Here is an 18,773-nt window from a genome sequence, read left to right as displayed (position 1 = left end):
AACAAAATAACTAAGTTTATTCGTCCTCCTCCACGGAACATTTTCCCCGAAACAGAGTCTCCCTGACACCAGGAGCAGCTCCATGACTGAATGGATAGGACCCTTCCCTCCCTTCACTTCCTCAAATAACCCAAAGCTTTTAAAACAGACGCCTGAAACCAAAGCAGAGTGAAAAGCAATGGTACGCCCTCCACGCATCCCAATTTTAAAATGTTCAAGCTGCCACAGGAGAGGCTGTTGGGAGTGGCCTCCAGTTCTCAGGCAAAGGCCCGCTGAGCGCACGCTGCTGCGGTCAGGGGGAGGGCGCTGGTCCTTTCAGAAGGAAGGGCTTTGCTGCCTCCAGGATGTCCAGTTTGGGGTCCAGTGAGCGGCCAAGCCCCTCCAACACCATGATGGCAAACACAATTGAAGCAAAGTTGCTCTCAAGCTTTACCTGAAACAGAGAAACAGTGGTTGTTTCCAAAGCCCGCTGATACAGAGAGAGTATCCTGGGTAACCATGTCGCTGTCCACTCGGCTTCTTGTATCTGCCCATGTGGTTTTTACTGGACACCTAACACTCTTATCCCTACCCCATCGTCTCCCCGCATCTCATCTACTCACCCAACCTCCCACCTACTAGAAATATTAAGGAAAAACGTGGGGGATGCGATATGTACTTTTCTAGGAGTGTATGTGTGTCTGCACCTGTGTGTGTATGAATGACTTAAAAATAATTAAAACAGTTTCACAGATATATCAGAAACTATAAATCTAAATAAGGGTCATTCTTCAAAATCTACTGTAGCCTTTTTTAAGAGACCACACACAACTGGCTTTGCTCATACATGGCAGAGTTTCTTCCCCTCTGGAGCCGGTTAATAGTAATAGCACTTTACATTGATCACTCAATTAAGCCTCAAAAGTACTATCATTTTCCTTATTCTATAGGTAAAGAAGCTAAGGCTCAGGGTGGTTAAGTGACTTGCTCAAGGCCGCTGGGTGAGGAAGAGTAGAGCCAGGATTTGAACCTAGAAGAACAAGAATCTGTTTCTCAAGGGGACAGAAGGTCAGGAAATGGAAGGTTGACTCATGGGGTAATAATATTTGTTAAAATTAAAGAGTATTTGTCTCTCTGTTAAGGCCTGGAAAGCTGTCTAGTGGTTCAGACAGGCTGATCAGGAGAAAGCAGCAGGCTCCTGTTAGCAGCTCGGGTTCTTCCAGCTGGGACGTGAGAGGGTGGACAGAGGATCCTTAGGCACGCAGGCTCTCTTCAGGGTGGGAGAGCTGGGGCTTCAGTGCTGTTGGAATGCTTTCATTCTTAAGCTGAGTGGTGAATTCTTCGGGTCTTTCTACCTCTATGTTTCTGTCAAATGTTTTATTAAAAAATTAAGTGCCACTTGAATAGACATTTCTCCAAAGAAGATACACAAATAGCCAACAAGCATATGAAAAGATGCTGAACATCACTAATCGTTAGAGAAATGCAATCAAAATCACAATGAGATATCACCTCACCCTCATTAAGATGGCCATTATTAAAAAAATAGAATATAACAAGTGTTGGTGAGGATGTGGAGAATTGGAACCCTTGTACACCGCTGATGAAAATGTAAAATGGTGCAGCCACTATGGAAAACAGTACGGCAGTTCCTCAGAAAATAAAACAATACCATATGATCCAGCAATCCCACTTCTGGGTATATATCCAAAAGAATTGAAAGCAGGACCTTGAAGAGATATTTGCACACCTATGTTCATTGCAACATTATTCACAATAGCCAAGAGGCAGAAGTGGCCCAAATGTCCATTGATGGATACATACAACGGAATGTTATTCAGTCTTTAAAAAGAAGGAAATCCTGTCACATGCTACAACATGGATGAACCTTGAGGACATTATATTGAGAGAAATAAGCCAGTCACAAAAGGACACATACTGTATGATTCTACTTCTATGAGATATCTGAAGTGGTCAAACTCATGGAAACAGAAAGTAGGACGGTGGCTGCCAGGGACCAGGAGGAGGCAGACATGGGGAGTTATTGTTCAATGGATGTAGCGTTTCGGTCTTGCAAGAAGAGAAAGTTCTAGAGATCTGTTACACAATAATGTGAATATAGTCGACACTGCTGAACTGTGCACTTAGAGATGGTTGGGGGGGTAAATTTTGTTATTTTTTACGACAATTAAAGTTTTTTAAACATTTTAAAAACAATTAAGTGCCTAGTGAAGTGCTTAGAATATGATGGCTGTACGAGGCCCTCTCTTTGTTCTTCCCTCCTGGGAACAACGACAACAGCAAACTTTTAAGGAGCTCTCAACCATGTGTCCCACGCTGTGTGTGAGGAAGCCTATGTGCAGAGTAAGAGCACAGGAGGCAGGAGAACAGAGGAGTGGGGGCTGCGTGGTCAGCCCACTGACACGGGGTCCTGGGACTGCCACGGGGGCCGTGTGGCCATAGGCAAGTCTCCTGGCCTCCTGGCATTGCGGCCTGCCTTGAGAAATGTTGAAGGGATTAATCTGGATTCTGATGGATGTAATATAGCTAAATTAGATACCGCTGAGCACATGAGGGAGCTCACGGCGCATTGCTGTGATTACTATTGTCGTGGCCTCATGCAGCCCTCACAATGGCCCTGTGGGCTAGGAGAGGTTCGTGCAGGTCAGGGTGGGTAGGCGAAGGAGCTGGATGTGAGCCTCATCCACCTGTTCCACATCCTGTGCAACTGAACTCCCAGGAGTAAATGTTCATTCCTAGTTCTTCCCAAGCCAACTCCCTAGTCCAGCTCCCTAGTGATGACTAAAGCTTTCCCCAATCCTAAGGTGATATTTAAATTGTTTTTAAAATAGAACTTGTCAAAAGTTTTGCAAAGCATAAAGTTTTTCACCAAAAACTAAAAAACAAAAACCCCACCAACAAATCCAACCCTAGGTCAGAGAGATGGGTGCAGACCTTGGCTCCATCAGGCACTACTGGTGGGACTTGGGGAGTTACTTACCCTCTCTGTGCCCCAGTCTCCTTGTGGGGATAATACAGTAGGGATCACACCCACCCATGGGATTATCCTGAGATTGAAATGAGAAACTGGATGAAGAGCCCCCAGCATGGCAGCTCCTGGGTTACGGTATGCTTCCCACATGTGCTGGCTGTAGCTGTTACCATCACGCATCCGTAGCATACTCGGGGAGTCCCTTAGTCTGTGCGTCTGTTTTGGCCCAAACATGCGGCTACCACAGAGGTTTTGGAACAGCAGAAAGAGCACTGGACTGAGCGACCTGGGTCACATGTCAACTCCTGGCTCCGCCCATGAGGCCCGACCCGACCCGCAGAGCTGACTGCCCTGCCTCCACTGCGCCTTCTATAAGATGAAGGCGCTGGACTAGACAACTTTCTGATTCTTAACTCTATGTTATGATCCTTGCCAAGTGGCTGCCTTTTCCATGCAGTGTTTCATTATCAAATGGCAGAACCTCAAGAGAAAAGATGGGAAAAGCCTTCCCACGAGAATCTTCCCTTCCCTGCCCTCAACACCCTGTACCCTTGGCTGGCAGCTTTGCTTTGAAGAGTGGCCCGAGACCACACTCCATCACAAGGAGACAGAGCTGGGGCAAAGACCAAGGTGAAGCACTAGGAGGCCACCTCCCTCCAAGAGACAGGGGGCAGGAGGCGGAGGCCAGGCCAACCCCACCGGGATAAGAGGCACCTCCCTCTTGGGCTACCCACAACCCCAGGACTTTACGCCACTCAGGAAAGAGCTGCCCAAGTATGACTTACATTAATACCAAGCATCATTAATGTGAGCTGAGGAGGGAAAAGGCATGAAAAGCCTGAGTTAGACCTTTTTTACACTTGTTAATCCATTTTTCTGTAGTTAAGTATCACAGATACTTAGAGGGCATAAAATGACAGATACAGAGACTAACAGTGTGACGAAGGAAAGACTGTGCTATACCCACATCAGGAGACAAACAGCACTCTTCATGCAGATGGATTGGTACGAAAATGAGATCTCATCTAAGAGAAGCATCTCTCACCACCCTGCGGCTCCCCGCTGACTTCCCCAGAAACCTCCCCTCCAGCCTGACCAGAGCACTGAGGCTCAGCTCCGCTGGGGCCTCACCTTGTGAGTCATCAGTAACTTAAAGACATTCGAGAGAAGGCTGGAAACTTGAAGCTGGAAAACAGAATAAAGCCGACTGCAGAGACTGCAGAGGAACCGCTTCTCTTCCTTCCAGGCCCCTGTCCCGCCCCTGTCCCACTACCCACTACCCACACCCACACCCACACACACACATCCAGGCCCCTGTCCCGCCCCTGTCCCACTACCCACACCTACACACACACACCTACACACACACACACACACACACACACACACACACACACCAGTGGGGGGGAAAGGACAGTCTGACCAGCTCCAGAAAGGACTGCACACACACATGCCCAACTCCCACCCTGAGACCAAGTTCAAAGACCCCTTCAGGAGGACAGCCCTAAGGCCCATCTCCCCCTCGCTCCCAGCACACAAACCCACGTCTGAACAAGTGAGGTCGGCAGGGCCGGGGGCTGGCAGCCTCTCCTCACTGCCAGGGGGCCACTCCTTGTTCTGACTCACTCCTGCGAGTGTGGAACGTGAACTTGGGGAAAAAACGGTCCAGTTTGTTAGAACTGTGTGTAAAATACAAAGCGGGCTCTGGTTCAGGTCTAAATAAAGGTCATGAACATGAGGTATGTCATTTGGCTGCTCAGGGCCTCCGTCCCCCTCCCTCCACGCTCAGCTGAGCTCCAGATGAAGCAGCAGAACAGCTACACCCCAGGCAGGGAGGGCTTGTGGCACCATAAATGTCACTTTCCCCGCAGCCACCCTGGAGAACCTGGGCAAGGAGCCACTGTCGAGAGCCAGGATTTCAATAGGCCTCCTTGTCCTGGAAGATGTGGGCAGAGGAAAAGGTTTGTTCTTTATCTGCCTTAAAACTCAAACCCCTCGAGACGTCTCCTCATAAAGAGGTCTCCCTTAGACCTGGGGTTTGCTCTGTCCAAGGCAAGGGCAATACAAGGCCCCTGCCCCTCAAGTGAGTGGCCTGCTCACCTTTTCCAGGGTGATGGTGTTCTTCCTGGCCTGGGTCACCAGCGTGGCCATCTCGGCCTTGAAGCCCTCCACGTCCCTGCACTCGCTGGCCCGGGCGTGATGCAGGATGAGCTCGGCCACTCTTTGGCCCTGGAAAATGCAAAAGAAAAGAAACTTGGCAGAGTCGGGAGTTGATGCTAGTTGACGAAACTAGATGCTCTGCCCAAACTTCTTCATATCCTAGTTCCTTCCACCCTAATTTGTCTACCTTCCTGCTTTTGGCCTCCCGTCCTTTTTTAATGTTACCCCTCCAGAGTACCTGGTAACCCACCACAGTCTGTTGAGGTCTTTCTTGATCGGTGGGACCCTACCTGTGCTTGGCGCAGTCAGGGCAAGGAGCTGTGCTCGTCTCCTTCACCCTCTAGGACCACACGGGGCATAGCAGCAGAGCCAGTGTCCTGCTGCCCATGCTCCACGCGACACTGCTGACCAACTGGCCCAGCCCCAGAGCCACTAGGACCCACTTTCCTCATGGGCTCTCTTCCTGCTCAAGCAGAAGGCCCTCCTCACAGCTGACCGAGCCTCTGTCCTCTCTGCCCAGGATGCCCTCTGACCAAAGCCGCCATGGTCTCCCACCCTGGTGGTCACTGGGAATGCCGTTCTCCTCCTGCAGCACCGCCCCTGGAGCCAAGCTCTTCCTCAGTGTTTAACCTTGGCCCAGGCGACACTTTCAAATTGCTCAGGCACAAGATTTTACTTTGCCTCCTCGGAAGCCTCCAAAGCAGGGACTCCCCTGAATTTTGCCTCTTTTTCTTTTTTTACCAGATTGCTCTTTCCCATAGTCTTTCTTGCTGGAGAATTCTGCACCAGCCAGCCAGAGGGTTTCTTCATTGTCACCTCTGAAGTGTCACTTTAAGTTGACTCAGTAGCGGCTTTATGGAATCTCTTTCTCTAAATAATAACCCTCAACCCCTGGAGCCCCCCCAAGTCATGGGGTGTGGGGTTAAAAACGACTCGCGGTCCCCCCACGAGAGATGTGAACATGTCTTCCTGCACTGGAAGAACAAGCTGTCTATGCTGCTGCTTCTCACCAGCCCTCCGTCTCACAGCAAATGGCATAGACCGGGACAGCTCAGTCAAGAAGCTAGCCTTCCTAGTTCTCACGCGTACACTTGCTGAAGAAGGAAGAGAAACTACCAGGACGCAACAGCATTTGGGAAGGAGGCATTTCTTCCCCTCATCCCAAACCATGAGCGGCTGGGACCTGACCTCAGACGTGGGCTCCAGCACATTCTGCCTAAAGACCCCTTAGGAAGCTTCATCTCCTCTCCTTCCTCTCTCCTTCCTCCCTCACTCTGCTGCACCCACTTCCATCAGGAGCACCCTTGGCAAATGTAGGCATTTACAAGAACAATGAAGGCTGAGGGGCCCTGCAGTTCCCAAGAGCCTAGAAGATTTGGGCCCAGCTCCCGAGAGCCCAGCAGGTCTCACCTGCCCCAACGCCACGGCCATGAAAACTGCCCGGAAGTTCCTCAGGTCGGCGGCCTGCAGCTCGGCCACGATGCCGGCATCCAGCAGCACCAGACGCAGCGGGCACCGGGCAGGCGTCACGGCCACCACCAGCGTGTCGCAGACGTCCGCCTGCTGCAGCCCTGCCTCTTGGCTCTTGGAAAGACTGTCGGCGCCCTGGACCAGGATGTTCCCAGGGTGAAGGTCCGCATGGACGAAGTTGTCCACAAATATCTGGAAAGAGATCAGTGCTGTTCAAGGCTAGGTCAACCCTCACCACCCCATCACCACCAAGCCACACGCAGAAAAAGCTTCCAGGGCGACAGTAAGTTCCCAGTGATTGATTACAATGGCAGAGAGGGGTACATTTCATAAAGCCTCATTGCTTGATGTCATCAATTCAGAATTTGTACAGGGACAGGCTGGGTTGAAGTTTTCAAGAGAAAAGTTATTTTCAAGGTAAAGAGCATTAAAAACAATTATAAGGGAACATAAAAATCAAAGACCAAACTGCATTTCAAAAGACTTATTTTTACTCTATGATTTGAGCAATTAATATTGAAATTAAAAATAACTGTCTACTTATTGTTTAAAGATTTTTCCCAAGCCTCTCTGTTGTTAAAATTCATAGAACTACCTTACTTTTAGAAATATTTCACGTCAGACTTCCCCTCCATGAGCTCTGTCCACACAGTGAAGTCTAACAGTGACAGTGACACCGCATCTGGGCACACAGGACTGGGTAGGCAGAGAGAAACAGCTTTGAACCTGCTAAGCAGGAAAGAAAGCCCCAGGGACTGTGATGGACGGGAAGTCAGGCGTGACTTTGTGGAACAGGAATCTGCCTCCTGTGAAGGGTCATCTTGGTGGTTAGAGAAACCACGAGCAGTCCTGTACGGGGAAGGAGGAGAGACCCGGAGGTAGGTGCAGAGCAGCTACTGGTGGAGAGGCTGTCAGAGGACTCCTCTGGCGGACACAGAGCCCCTCCTCCTCCTGGATGCAGGCTGCACACCCAAGCCACAGAGAGACCCTCCCAGTCTAGATCCTGGCTTTGCTGGAGGTTTAGGGAGGCCGCTGCCCCGATGAAAGTCCTGGGACCTGGGGAAGCCAGGGCCTGCACACCTGCAGGATGTGGTCACCAAAGGCTGGCCAACCCCTGACCCTGGGACCGAACCTCCTGGCACGCTGCTGTCAGTTCAGACCCCAGGCCTATGCACCCATCCTCGATCCCATGAGCTGGAAGCCCCTCATGTTCTCCCCACTGCTGGGTGCTGCTTCTCCCCTGGCTGCTCCCCGCTGTGCCCTTCCCTCCGGCACACGGAACCCCTCAGAGCCCTGTAACTGGGGACAAAGTCCTCTCCCCACTGAGCTTCCACTGCACTGACTTAGTGGAAACCTGGCTCTCCCAAGACAACCTCACTTCTCCAGGAGCCCCTTGGGTGGGGACTGCTGACCCTCCACACCCACGGATCCTGCGGATGGAGGTGGAGTCAGGGCCACTCAACCACTGCCACCTCTGTCGCCCTGAGCCCTCTCCACAGGAGCGTCTGGTTCACAGCCACCCCCGTGTGTGCTGTCAGCTCGCACCATGCCACCACCCTGCTCTGAGCTCCTGTTCTCATCTCTGCCCCACATTTGCCACCTGCCTCGGCCGCCATGGCTCCACCTGGGTCACATCGATGCTTTCCTCCCACTCTCTGACCACACACCCCGTTCGTTCGTACCCCGAATCTTCACCCTCCAGACCTGGGCACTCGTCCTCTCTTTCCAGCCTAGACCTGGCCGTCCATCCCTCAACCACTCTCTTCTGTGCCAACCACCAGGAAGACTTCAGACCCCAGAAAATCTCTCTGCAATCCCTAGACAATCTCAATCAACTTCATAGGTGACACCTAGACTTCCTTCACATCCCAGCTGAGATGGAGCCACTTCCTGAATAGATCTCTGGGCTAGGTTGGGCCCCTCCTAAGTGATCCTTTGGTGTCTATCTTACCCTATATATCATTTATTTATCGTGGCCTGTCTTCCCACTGAATGATAGTTCCATGAACATTGTAATAATGTCTGTTTTGCTCACTACTGTAAATCTAGCTCGTAATTCAGTGCCTGGCACACAGCAGGTGCTCAACGAATGAATGAAGTGGCATTTCCCATACGATGTTGTCTTTGGCTGTTTGCCTAAGCTGTAGGCAGCTTGGGCCAGTCCTGAGTCTTGCTCACCACTCTTCCCACAGCATCTTGCGTGGTGACAAAGCCCATGCCAGTGGGAAAGTGCTTAACAGAGGCTGTAGAATGAATGGGTGTTCTCGTGGGCTCAGCTATTTCTAGAGCAGATTCTCTCAACGTGGCAGCTTCCTGCTTGGCTCACCTTCCCGCCCACGATAGCCGAGCAGTGTCCCCGCCATCTCCCCACATGCAATTCGACCACATGCTGGGTCTGAGCCCCCTCTCCGAGCCCATGAGCTCACCATCTTCAGGAGCATGTTGATCCCCAGGCGTGCGATCTTCCTTTTCAAGTCACCGGGAATCCCTGCCTGCTGGTAACTGGACACCGGCACGCTCTCCTTTAAGAAGGTCAGGGAGGGAACAGGCTTACCTGGAAGGCCCTGCTCCTCATCCCCACGTGACACATCAGCATTGCCTTCCCACCCACTGGGAAGTGACCCCAAGAGTTCTTCCTTTCTTAGAACCCTAGGAATCTGTCACCCACACATTGATTTCAACCCATTGACATTTCCCTTCTATAACACTTCCCAAAGGAAACTAGTCCCATAGATTTATTAGGGAGGAAACCCCTTGACTCTGCCACCCACAGGTAAGAGATGTCCTGGGAAAAGATGGGAGCTGGCCCCAGGAGAGCTAGTTTCTGGTCAAGAATCAGCCAATAGGGACATGAATGAGCTCTGTGACCTTGAGCAGGAAAACGGAAAGGAAAAAGAAAAGAAGAGAGAGAAGAATGGGGAGCCAGTAAATAAGCATTTCATATAGGGTAGTTATGTAATTGTCAAAGCAGTCCTTTGAGATAGATCTTGTTATCTCACATTAACCAATACAAGAACTAAAGCCCAGAGAGTTTAAGTAACTTGCTCAACAAGCTAGTAATATTGAGTCATTCACATCACTTCCCTGGATCTCATATTACCATCTTTACAAAGGAGTCTGGATCAGGAGGTAGCTAAGGCAATGACATGACACAAACACTTGTTGAGCACTTTCTCTGTGCAGACCCTGTGCTGAGGGCATTTTGCATTCAACGTGTCATTGACTCCTGGGACAACCCTAGGAAGCAGGAGTGGTTGCCCACTGTTACACATGAGGAAACTGAAATCACTCAGCAAATACAACGGCAGGGCAGATTTTCAAATCCACCAAGTGTGAGGCCACGTCCAGGGCCTCAGCCACCTCGCTACGCTCCCTCCCACCCTCATGCCGTATCCGAATGAAGTTCTCTCTGTTTACAGACAGTAAGCACACGCTCTCTTGGCTTTCGTCTCTACAGACTAAAGCCTTCGTGTGGAGCACGTGGAGTGGAGGCGCCCGGCTGTGAGTGAAAGGCACAGCCAGGGGAAGCTCTTACTCTTACTTCATATGTTTCCACCAAGACATCCCTGGTGACAAAGGGACGCAGAGGGGTAGGGAATTTGACAGAATTCACATTCAGGAAGTTGCACTGGAAGTGTTCTAGATTCCGAGCTTCATAACGCAGGTCGATCTACAGGGAAATGGAGAGAAAAGACGAGGGGGTAAGTGGGCACAAGGATAGCAACATCTGAACTGCCAGACAGCTAGCAGGTCACGGGATTCACCTGCCCTCCCCACCCGCTTCTCCTGCATGACTCCCCAGGAAACTCGGGAGCAGGCATCCTGGGACTAACGGCCTCCCCAGAAGTCCGGAACCTCCACGTGAACTCCTCTAAGCTACAGACAGCAGATACCCTTGTAGGACTTGGCCTTCACTGCTTCTCTGCTGTTCCTTATCCGCCCACTCCCTCCACCACGGCAGATGGACCCCTCCCCATCTCCAGGGGTTTAGCTTTGTTGCCTCTTGGGCAGCCCGCTGTCCTCCACTAGCCCGCCCTCTAGCCTTGTCCTTCGATTAAGTCCACTTCCTTCACAAGGCTGGCTCTGCCCTCCACCCCACTACACTGACACTGCTCTCCCTAAACTCACCAAGCCTTGCGCTTGCCAGACTCAAAGACCCAGTCCCGTTTTTATCCTAATCAATGCTCTGGGCACCCGGTACTGGGGCCATTGATGACCACGTTTCTCCTGAACAGCTCTTCTCTCGGCACCTGCTCTTCCTCTCCGCAGTTCTCCCCTTGCCTCTCCAACCGTTCCGCCTTGGTCTGTTCTCCGCCATTCCTCCTCAGTGCGCCACAGATGCTGGTGCTCTCCCTCTCCAGCCCCTCACATCCTCATTTAGCGCCTCCTGTTGACAGAACCTTGATCTCCTGTCCAGACCCCTCTACCAGACTCCAGACTTATATTCAAGTACATTTGGATGTTGCCTCATGAAAGCCCAGAGACCCTTGATCTCAATATCTAAACAGAATTTACTTTCACCCCCTGTACGCCCAGTCACCTGAGAGTCACTGAAGATCACTCCTCCTCTCTTACCCTCCACACCCATCAGTGACTCAGTGCCATCAACTCTGCGGCCCTAACCACTTTCAGATCCATTCCCCTTTTCCACCCCACTGCTATCCCAAGGTGACTCGCAATCAGTCACCTGAACCCTAACAGAGGCATCTTAGCTGGGCTCCCTGACCTATCTTCCCTCTCGCCAATCTATCTGCTAATGTCCCCTTTCTACCTACAGGATGAAGGCTAAATTCTTTAGGATGACACCCAAGGTGGGTCATGCTTTGGCCCCTGCTTCTCTCTCCAGGTCCATCAATTGTGCCTCCCGATTCCACCACTGCCCCAAACTTAAGCTTCACCCCATCTGTATAGTGCTGAACATCCCAGCCTGCCTGACGCCTCTGTCTCTCCTTTGCCTTCCTTATTCTGTCTGATTGGAATGTTCCTCCCCCATTTGGTCCAATTGTAAACACCACTCACCTTTCAAGACTCAGCTGAAGCCCAAGGACCCCTGACCCTCATGATGGAAAGACCACTTCCTTTCTTGAGCCCCAGCTGACCCCACCTGAACCTGTAGACTCCTCCTGTAACTCCCATCATGCTTTATTGCAAGTATTTACGGGCCAGCCCCCCTCTGCCTACTATAGATTCCTCATGGACAGGACGATCTCACTTGTTTTCTTAGTTCACCAGCTTCCAACAGAGTTCTTAATGAATGTTACATGAATTTATAAATGAATGAGGAGAGAAAGACTCCCACACATGCACCCAGACTCTAAGGTTTCAAGCCTGGGAACGTGATGGGACTACTGAGAGACACAGCTAGTAGGAAGAGCCGATTTTTGAGGCAAAATTGGGTGAGATATAGAGATTGAGTTTAATGTGATAGGACCCTGTGATGTCTGTCCGACTGCTAGAAGGGGAACTGAAGCTCAGATGGGTAGTAGACTCGAGAGTAATTAATGCAGAGATGGTTGTTGGAATAGAAGCTACTTTCTCTGTTTTAATTTTCTTCTATTATTGAAACTACACTACTCCATAGTACAAAGCAAAGCTTTCTAAATATTACAACGCATCCCTGGGACTTAAAACCTTAAACCCAAGGACATAAATGAAGACTTGGCGCCCTGCTTCTGAAAGCCTGCATTTCTGCACTGTCATGCAGGGAGCCAGTGCAGACGCCTATTTGGAGCCCTGACCGCCCCCAAGGTGTGTTTACCAAGTCTGGCTACTCCTGGACAGGGAGGAGGTCCTTGTCTACTCAATAAGCCCTGGAAACAAAGCACAACAAAGGCAGAGGATGTGACCTCTCTGATTATTCTGGTCCCCCTGGAGTTCAGGGCTTGATTGTGGCACAGATAATTCCACCTGAATCATTTCACTTTCCTCCCAGGCCCTAAGGAAGACTGTGGTTCCCAAGCACCCTTGCAGTTCCATTGGGCCCCTGTGATTAAAGCTCTGATGTGGAGATGAGGAGGAAGTGATGTTCATCACTTCCAGGCCTGGCCAAAAAAATCTCTTACATGATCCTCCATGGTCTCTCTCCCCATTCCCCACTGACCCTGGTTGACACGTGCAAGATGGCAGTGCTAAACTTGGGAGGAAATTGGGTCCCTGAATAACTATGGCGTAGAGCTCCCTCCCTCCACAGTTCACCTGCATGCAACTTTGATATAGGCAAGAAATAAGCTTGTGGCATTAAGCCACAGAGATCTGAGTGTTCTTTGTTATATCAGCTAGTATTACCTCCCTGACTAATACACCAAACTAGCCATGACATACTGGGAAATTACGCATTCATTCAGCAGTTACTAAATAGCTGCTAATAGCAAGACCTATGTTAGATGCTATTTACAACTAAGGGAAGGAGAATTCACCTGTTGGACCATGAGCTTCTCAAATTCCTCCACAATCTCAGGCAAGCTAAGCCACTTGATTCCTGGCAAAAGTGCAAGGACTCGGCTGCCCATCTTCATCAGCAGCAGGTCCATCTGCACCTGAGAGAGCAAGCCAGGGTGCAGCACCTGCCAGAAAGAGAAACAATGAGATCAGAAGCCAGGGCTAGGTCCCACCATCAAAGAAGAGCCAGGCCACCTTCTCATCAGAGCAAAGGGGAAGTGGTCCCAACACCCAGGCTGCTGCGGCCTCCCTCATTCCCATGTGCCTTCCCTGAGGGGATGCCGAGGGCAGCTCCTCTGCACTGCACTCAGCTTTGCTGGGAAGAATAGGTGGGCTTTTCCTTCCAAATACATTAAGTTCAGATCAGTGGCTCCCAAACATTAGCGTGCATAAAAGTCACCATGGGGTGCCTGGTGAAACTGTGGGCTCCCAGGCCTCCTCCAAGATCCACTGAATCACCCACTCTGGGAGTGGAGCTGGGAATCTGCGTTTCACTGAGCGCACCAGCTAACCCCGAGTCAGGTAGTCCAAAGCCTGATGAATAAGGCTCTAGAGTTGCGGAACTCCAACAGGGATGCACTGAGGGGGGATAGAAAGAGCTCTCGTTTCAAAGTCCAGTTCTGCAACTCATTCCCTGTATGAAACTGGGCAAGCTAGTCAACCTCTCTCTGCCTCGTGTTCCATCTTTCAAAAAATGCAGATAAGAGCCCCTACCTCCACCTCAAATCCTTTTATGAATAAAGTGGGGTATAAATAAATAGATATAAGAAAAACGAATGCCTACCTTAGGTGTCTAATAAAGATTAAACAATGCATCTGACATGACTGGCATGTTTCCTTGTACACAGCAAGCATCTACTCCTTTTGTCTTCCAGAGAGCAGAGGAAACTTTTGGGATATTTTGGTCCAGTGTTTCCCAAATGTGCCTGATCATGAGAATAACTCGCAGCATTTATAAAAAGCCAGGCCCAGCCTCCTTCCTTGGAAAGTATGATTCAGTAGGTCTGAAGTGAGGCAACCTTAGGAGGGTTTTTTCAGAGGGGGTAAATGAGAGTCGGGGTACCTGCTACTTGTGTCTGTCAGATCCCCTGGGGACAGCCTGTATGGGGATGGAAAAGTGTGGAGATGAGAAATAATAAAGCCCAGGCAGGAGTGACTGGAAATGAAGAGAGAAGGAAGCCACTTTCTGTAAAAATGAATGCCGCCATCTTGGGCTCACGACAGCACATCTAAGCTAGTCTGTCTCCAATTAATCCTGACCCCAGTGTAGTAGGTCAGCTGGATGGTTGTTCCTCCACCCACAGAGGCAGCAAATCCCAAACCCTCCTCATTTTCTTTTATCAGACTGACTATTCCTACTCCCTCAAACCAAGAAGTAAAACAGCTTGCACATCATAGGCACTCAGATAATGGTCAAGCTAATAGAAATCAATGAAAGGCAATGCGAGGTGATTTGCAAAGGGGGGTTGCTGATCTGGGACAGCTCCATGGGGTCAGTGAGATTTTAGAGATAAGAAGGGCCCAGCTGAAGACAACAGAGCACTTACTTTCACTGCCACAGGGATGAGGTGATCTGGCTCAGGTCCACGGGCAGGCATCAAAGCCTGAGACACAACTGCCTTCGATTCAAACGGGTCGGCTTTAGGGAGGAGCAGCCTTTCAAGAAATGACTGGTCAGCAAGACTTCCTTGAGGCCTCCACCCCTTCCCCAGGTGTCCAAAGAGCTCTCTCAGCCCACTGACTTCCCCAGCTTCTGAAGAAGGCTGCAGGCTGGAGGCCTTGGCAAGTCTCTGGATGCTGTTATTCTCCAGAAAGGCAGGATTGGCACGTGCTTTGTATACTTGGGCCACACAGCCTGAACCCACAGGTTCCTGCTTCTCAAAGCAAAGGACCCTCCCCCAGTCCTCCCCAAATGCCTGCCGCAAGAAGTGTTCAGTGTGAGTCCAAGGGTGGGGGTTCACCCGGACATGCAGCTTGGAGAACTGGGCACAGAAAGCCTCTGAGAAGAGATCTCTCCGGGTGCTAGCCCACTGGCCCAGTTTGATGTACGTTGGGCCTGAGGTCTCAGTGGCTTTCAGAAGCAGGTGAAGCCAGAGGCTGGAGACACTGGGAGCCAGATAGGTGAGAGGGTAGAGCAGAAGGAGGGGGAAGAATTTCACCAGGAGAGCCCCAGCCCGGAGCCAGATGCGGAGGTGCAGGAGGAGGCCTCCCAGCCGCCACTCCTGGGAGGCCCTCTCTAGTGGCCCATTTTCAGCCAGTTCACTCCAACTCGCCCTTTGCTGAAACAAGCTCTCAGGAGCCCCCTCACCAATGTCCCCATAGGCTGAGATGAGTTTGGGCAAAGTGCCAAGCACAAGCCAACAGAGTCTGGCACTGCGAGAGTACCCAGAGGGTCTTAGAAGGCCGAGTTCCTTTCTAAGCTCAAAACCCCTTAGGTGTGACAAGCAGACCCTGACAAACAAGCGCCAGGGGGTCACCATCCTCTCCCAGAGGTCCACGACCCAGGCTGCCTGCCCTCGACTTAAGGGGCACCCCTCTATGTTCACGATTTTGGCAAAGCTGACATGAGTCCAGGGCCACGGCTGAGTATTCCACTTAAAAGTGGGGCAGCTGGCAGATGCGGCGACGCTCAGCACCCCGCTTCCGCGTGCAGTCTAAGCCCAGTGCGGCTCCCAGTCCAGCCCCTGCAGGGCCGCCCCACCCGCTAGGCCGCACAGTCCTGCACGCCCTCCGCCGCCGGAGGGGCCGGCCCATCCGTCCCGGCTCCACACCCCGCTCCCTCCGGGGGGCCTCGCCTTGGCCTGAAAGCCCGAGACCCGCTGCCCTACGGGGGCTTTCAGAACCGAGCCGACTGCGAGAGCGGCAGGGGCCCAGCCAGACGCAAAGCCAGGCCAGGGCGGGGACGCGACCTGCACGAGGTGGCCGCGCGGGCGGAGACTGAGCCGGGCGGCCGCAGGGTCACCGCACGCCCGGGCTGGCGCGAGATCCCTCGGGTGGCCAGGCCCTGTCCAGGGCCAGAGCGCGGAGGGGCTGGGCTGGGGAGGAGGTCGGTGCGGCGGCCTGGGCGCCGAGGGCCCGGGGGGCGCGGGGGAGGGAGGAAGGACCAGACGGGCAAGGGGTTGAGAGCTGGGGCGGTGGGTGGGGATGTTAGTACGGCCGGCCGAGGACCGGGCACCGCGTCCCTGGATGGGGAGGAGCTTTGGGGGGGTGGGTGCGGAGGGCCGGGGTGCGGGGATCCGGGGAGCGGGGAGGGCCGAGGATCCGGGCGCGGAGAGCCGGGGAGGGGGGTTCGGGAGGCCGAGGATCCGGGCGCCGAGAGCCGGGTGGGGGCTGCCGAGGGCCGAGGATCAGGGTGCGGAGGGCGGGGGCCCGAGGATCCAGGCGCCGAGAGCGGAGAGGGGGTGCGGAGGCCGAGGATCGGGGCGCGGAGGACGCGCGGCCCGGGTCTTCCGGGAGCGCCCCGCCCGCGCGCGCGGGGACGGCCCCTTAAAGCGGACGCGGCGCCGACACGGCCGAGGCTCGCCGGGCTCTCGGGGTCTGGGTCCAGAAATAGATTTAGCGCGAAACGCAAACGCGCCCTCCACGCCCGCCTTCCCCCTGTGCGTCTGTCTCTCCACTGACGTCTTTAGCTTTCCTTACAAAGAGCGTGGACATGCAGAAACGCGCCGTGAACTGGAAGCCGGTCTGAACACAAGTCGGGTTCTCAGCTGAGCGGGATGGGGGGAGGGGCGGTGTCCTTGGACGGATGGCAGGGAGTCCCAGGCTGCATTGATTTGGGGAGCTGTTTGGACCTTGGGAACTGGCTTCTGAAAGGCCATGTTCATTCATTCAACTAAGACTTATGGAGCCCAACAAATATTTCTTACGCTGAATCTTTATCGAGGTTCAGTAATAAGTATTGAGGTGAGTATCGTGCTGGGCCCTGGGGACGAGGAGACTCGCGTCCTGCCCTTACAGGCTGATCACTTGTGAGGGAGACCCCGCAGGGGAACACAGTGTGCAATTTCAAAGTGTGGCAAGGGCCATGAAAGAAATGAAGAGTCAGGAGAACCGATGGGTGGCGGCTGCTTTGGAGAGGAAGGATGGGAGGGCGTTCAGTCACATAAAGAATAAAGCCCTAAAAGCAAGAATAAAGCCCTAAAAGCAAGAATAAAGCCCTAAAAGCAAGAATAAAGCCCTAAAAGCAAGAATAAAGCCCTAAAAGCAAGAATAAAGCAAGGAGTTTGGTGTGAGGTTGTTTTTTTTTGGTGGGGGGTTGTTTGTTTTAACCTTGAAGAACCAAAGGAAGGTCAGGTGGCTCTAGAGAGCGAGGAGGAGAGAAAGGGAGAGCTTGGAAATCAGCCAGCACAGCCAGGGAAGGCCCCGTGGTCTTCTGCTCTGCTCTTTGGGGTTTATGAGGCTGCCTGCCCTGGGGCACCACAGTCACCTCTACATATGCAACCCTATGTCTCCATGTGGGTGAGAGGCTTCCATGGAAGTCTGCCCAGGGGTGAATCTGTGGGCCTCACATGTGGCAGGGACCCTGGGGAGAGAGAAACAGGAACTTGGTCCATGCCTGCAGTTCCCGCTGCTAGGAGTGTGATAGCCACTTAGCAACCCTAAGGAGTGCCTGAAAATATGGGGACCTGGGGTGCTGATACAGACAGGAATGGGAGTGGCCAACGGCTATTCCCATGTTGTTAACTAATAATCCATTTCCACAAGGTGCTGTAGACCCCTTTGCGGTTCCCAAGACACAAGTCATACCTACCATCACTGGTTTCAAATATGGACAGCCATTAATTACCTCCTTCTCAACTTCCTCCTGATTTATTTATCCACGCTGTCCCAAAGATGTGTAGAATATTCTTGTATACCTCTGATTCAGCAAAGGGCTTACTGAGGACTTAATTTGAAACTAGAGGCCCTGGGTTCTAGCCCCCTAATTAGGAGGTAACAACGTGACCTCAGCAAATCTCTCTGGGCCTCTGTTTCTCCTTAAGCAAATTGGGGAAGAGAGTCCCACTAAAGCCGTACAAATCCTCTAGACTTATGTTTATGATTCTGGCAACTAGTATCTTTAACAGTAGTTAAGAGCAATATTCTGGAGCTAAATTAGCCTGGCTTCAATTCCTGGCTCTGTGTAACCTATATAACCTTGGGGACAAGTGACCTTGTCTCTCAGAGACTGCATTCCTCACTTATCAAGTGGAGGTAAGAATAGTACCTGCCTCTCAAGGCTGTTAAGCAGTAAGCCAGAAACTGTATGTCAGTAAAGGTTAGCAAAGATTGTCATATATATTATCTAAATAAATAAAAGTTGTTCTGTTTCTCTTACTACTGCATATGACAGACATATTTTCACAAACTTGGATGATACATTTGGAAGGTCTCACTTAAAATAAGGCCTTTGTGGTGTCCTAGAAATTCACCTAAAGCAGTGGCTCTCAAACTTTAGCATCCATCAGAATCACCTGAGAGCTAGCCCCATCCCCAGTGTATGATTCTGTACGTCTGGGGTGGGGCCTGAGAATTTGCATTTCTAACAGGTACCCACATGCTGTTGGTCCTGGGAACATGGTTTGAGAACTATTGACCTTGTGGTGGTGGAGGAGGGGGTGGTGGTGGTATTGGTGTTGGTGGTGGAGGTGAAGGTGGTGGCGGTGGTGGAGGTGGTGGTGGAGGTGGTGGTGGAGGTGAAGGTGGTGGTGGTGGAGGTGGTGGTGGTGGTGGAGGTGGTGGTGGTGGTGGGGGT

At 51.9% G+C, this 18,773-nt stretch overlaps 1 protein-coding gene across 1 annotated transcript; it reads right to left on the bottom strand.

The window, feature by feature from the left end:
• Positions 1 to 16,698, bottom strand: ADCK2 (aarF domain containing kinase 2). Its single transcript, XM_004430692.3, has 8 exons — positions 14,587 to 16,698; positions 13,018 to 13,164; positions 10,143 to 10,271; positions 9,028 to 9,123; positions 6,542 to 6,793; positions 5,072 to 5,200; positions 4,103 to 4,156; positions 1 to 433 (listed from the first exon to the last, which is right to left on the bottom strand). The coding sequence occupies exons 1-8, from the start codon at positions 15,517 to 15,519 to the stop codon at positions 293 to 295; spliced, it is 1,881 nt and encodes a 626-aa protein (XP_004430749.1). The 5' UTR covers positions 15,520 to 16,698; the 3' UTR covers positions 1 to 292.
• Positions 16,699 to 18,773: the final 2,075 nt, after the last annotated feature.

Source organism: Ceratotherium simum, chromosome 1 (assembly GCF_057802395.1).
Source record: "Ceratotherium simum simum isolate JZ-2026a chromosome 1, ASM5780239v1, whole genome shotgun sequence".
NCBI lineage: Eukaryota > Metazoa > Chordata > Mammalia > Perissodactyla > Rhinocerotidae > Ceratotherium > Ceratotherium simum.
Note: the sequence above shows the minus strand (reverse complement) of the source record. Positions and strands in the feature narration are given on the sequence as shown.

What these genes read in the sequence shown, in the direction of transcription:
- ADCK2 (XM_004430692.3), bottom strand. Translation starts at nt 15,519, where the DNA reads ATGGTGACCCCCTGGCGCTTGTTTGTCAGGGTCTGCTTGTCACACCTA. An exon ending in TCAACATGCTCCTGAAGATG is followed by an intron (nt 6,794 to 9,027) that starts GTGAGCTCATGG and finishes ATCTCTTTCCAG; the next exon opens with ATATTTGTGGACAACTTCGT. An exon ending in ACACCATCACCCTGGAAAAG is followed by an intron (nt 4,157 to 5,071) that starts GTGAGCAGGCCA and finishes TCTGTTTTCCAG; the next exon opens with CTTCAAGTTTCCAGCCTTCT.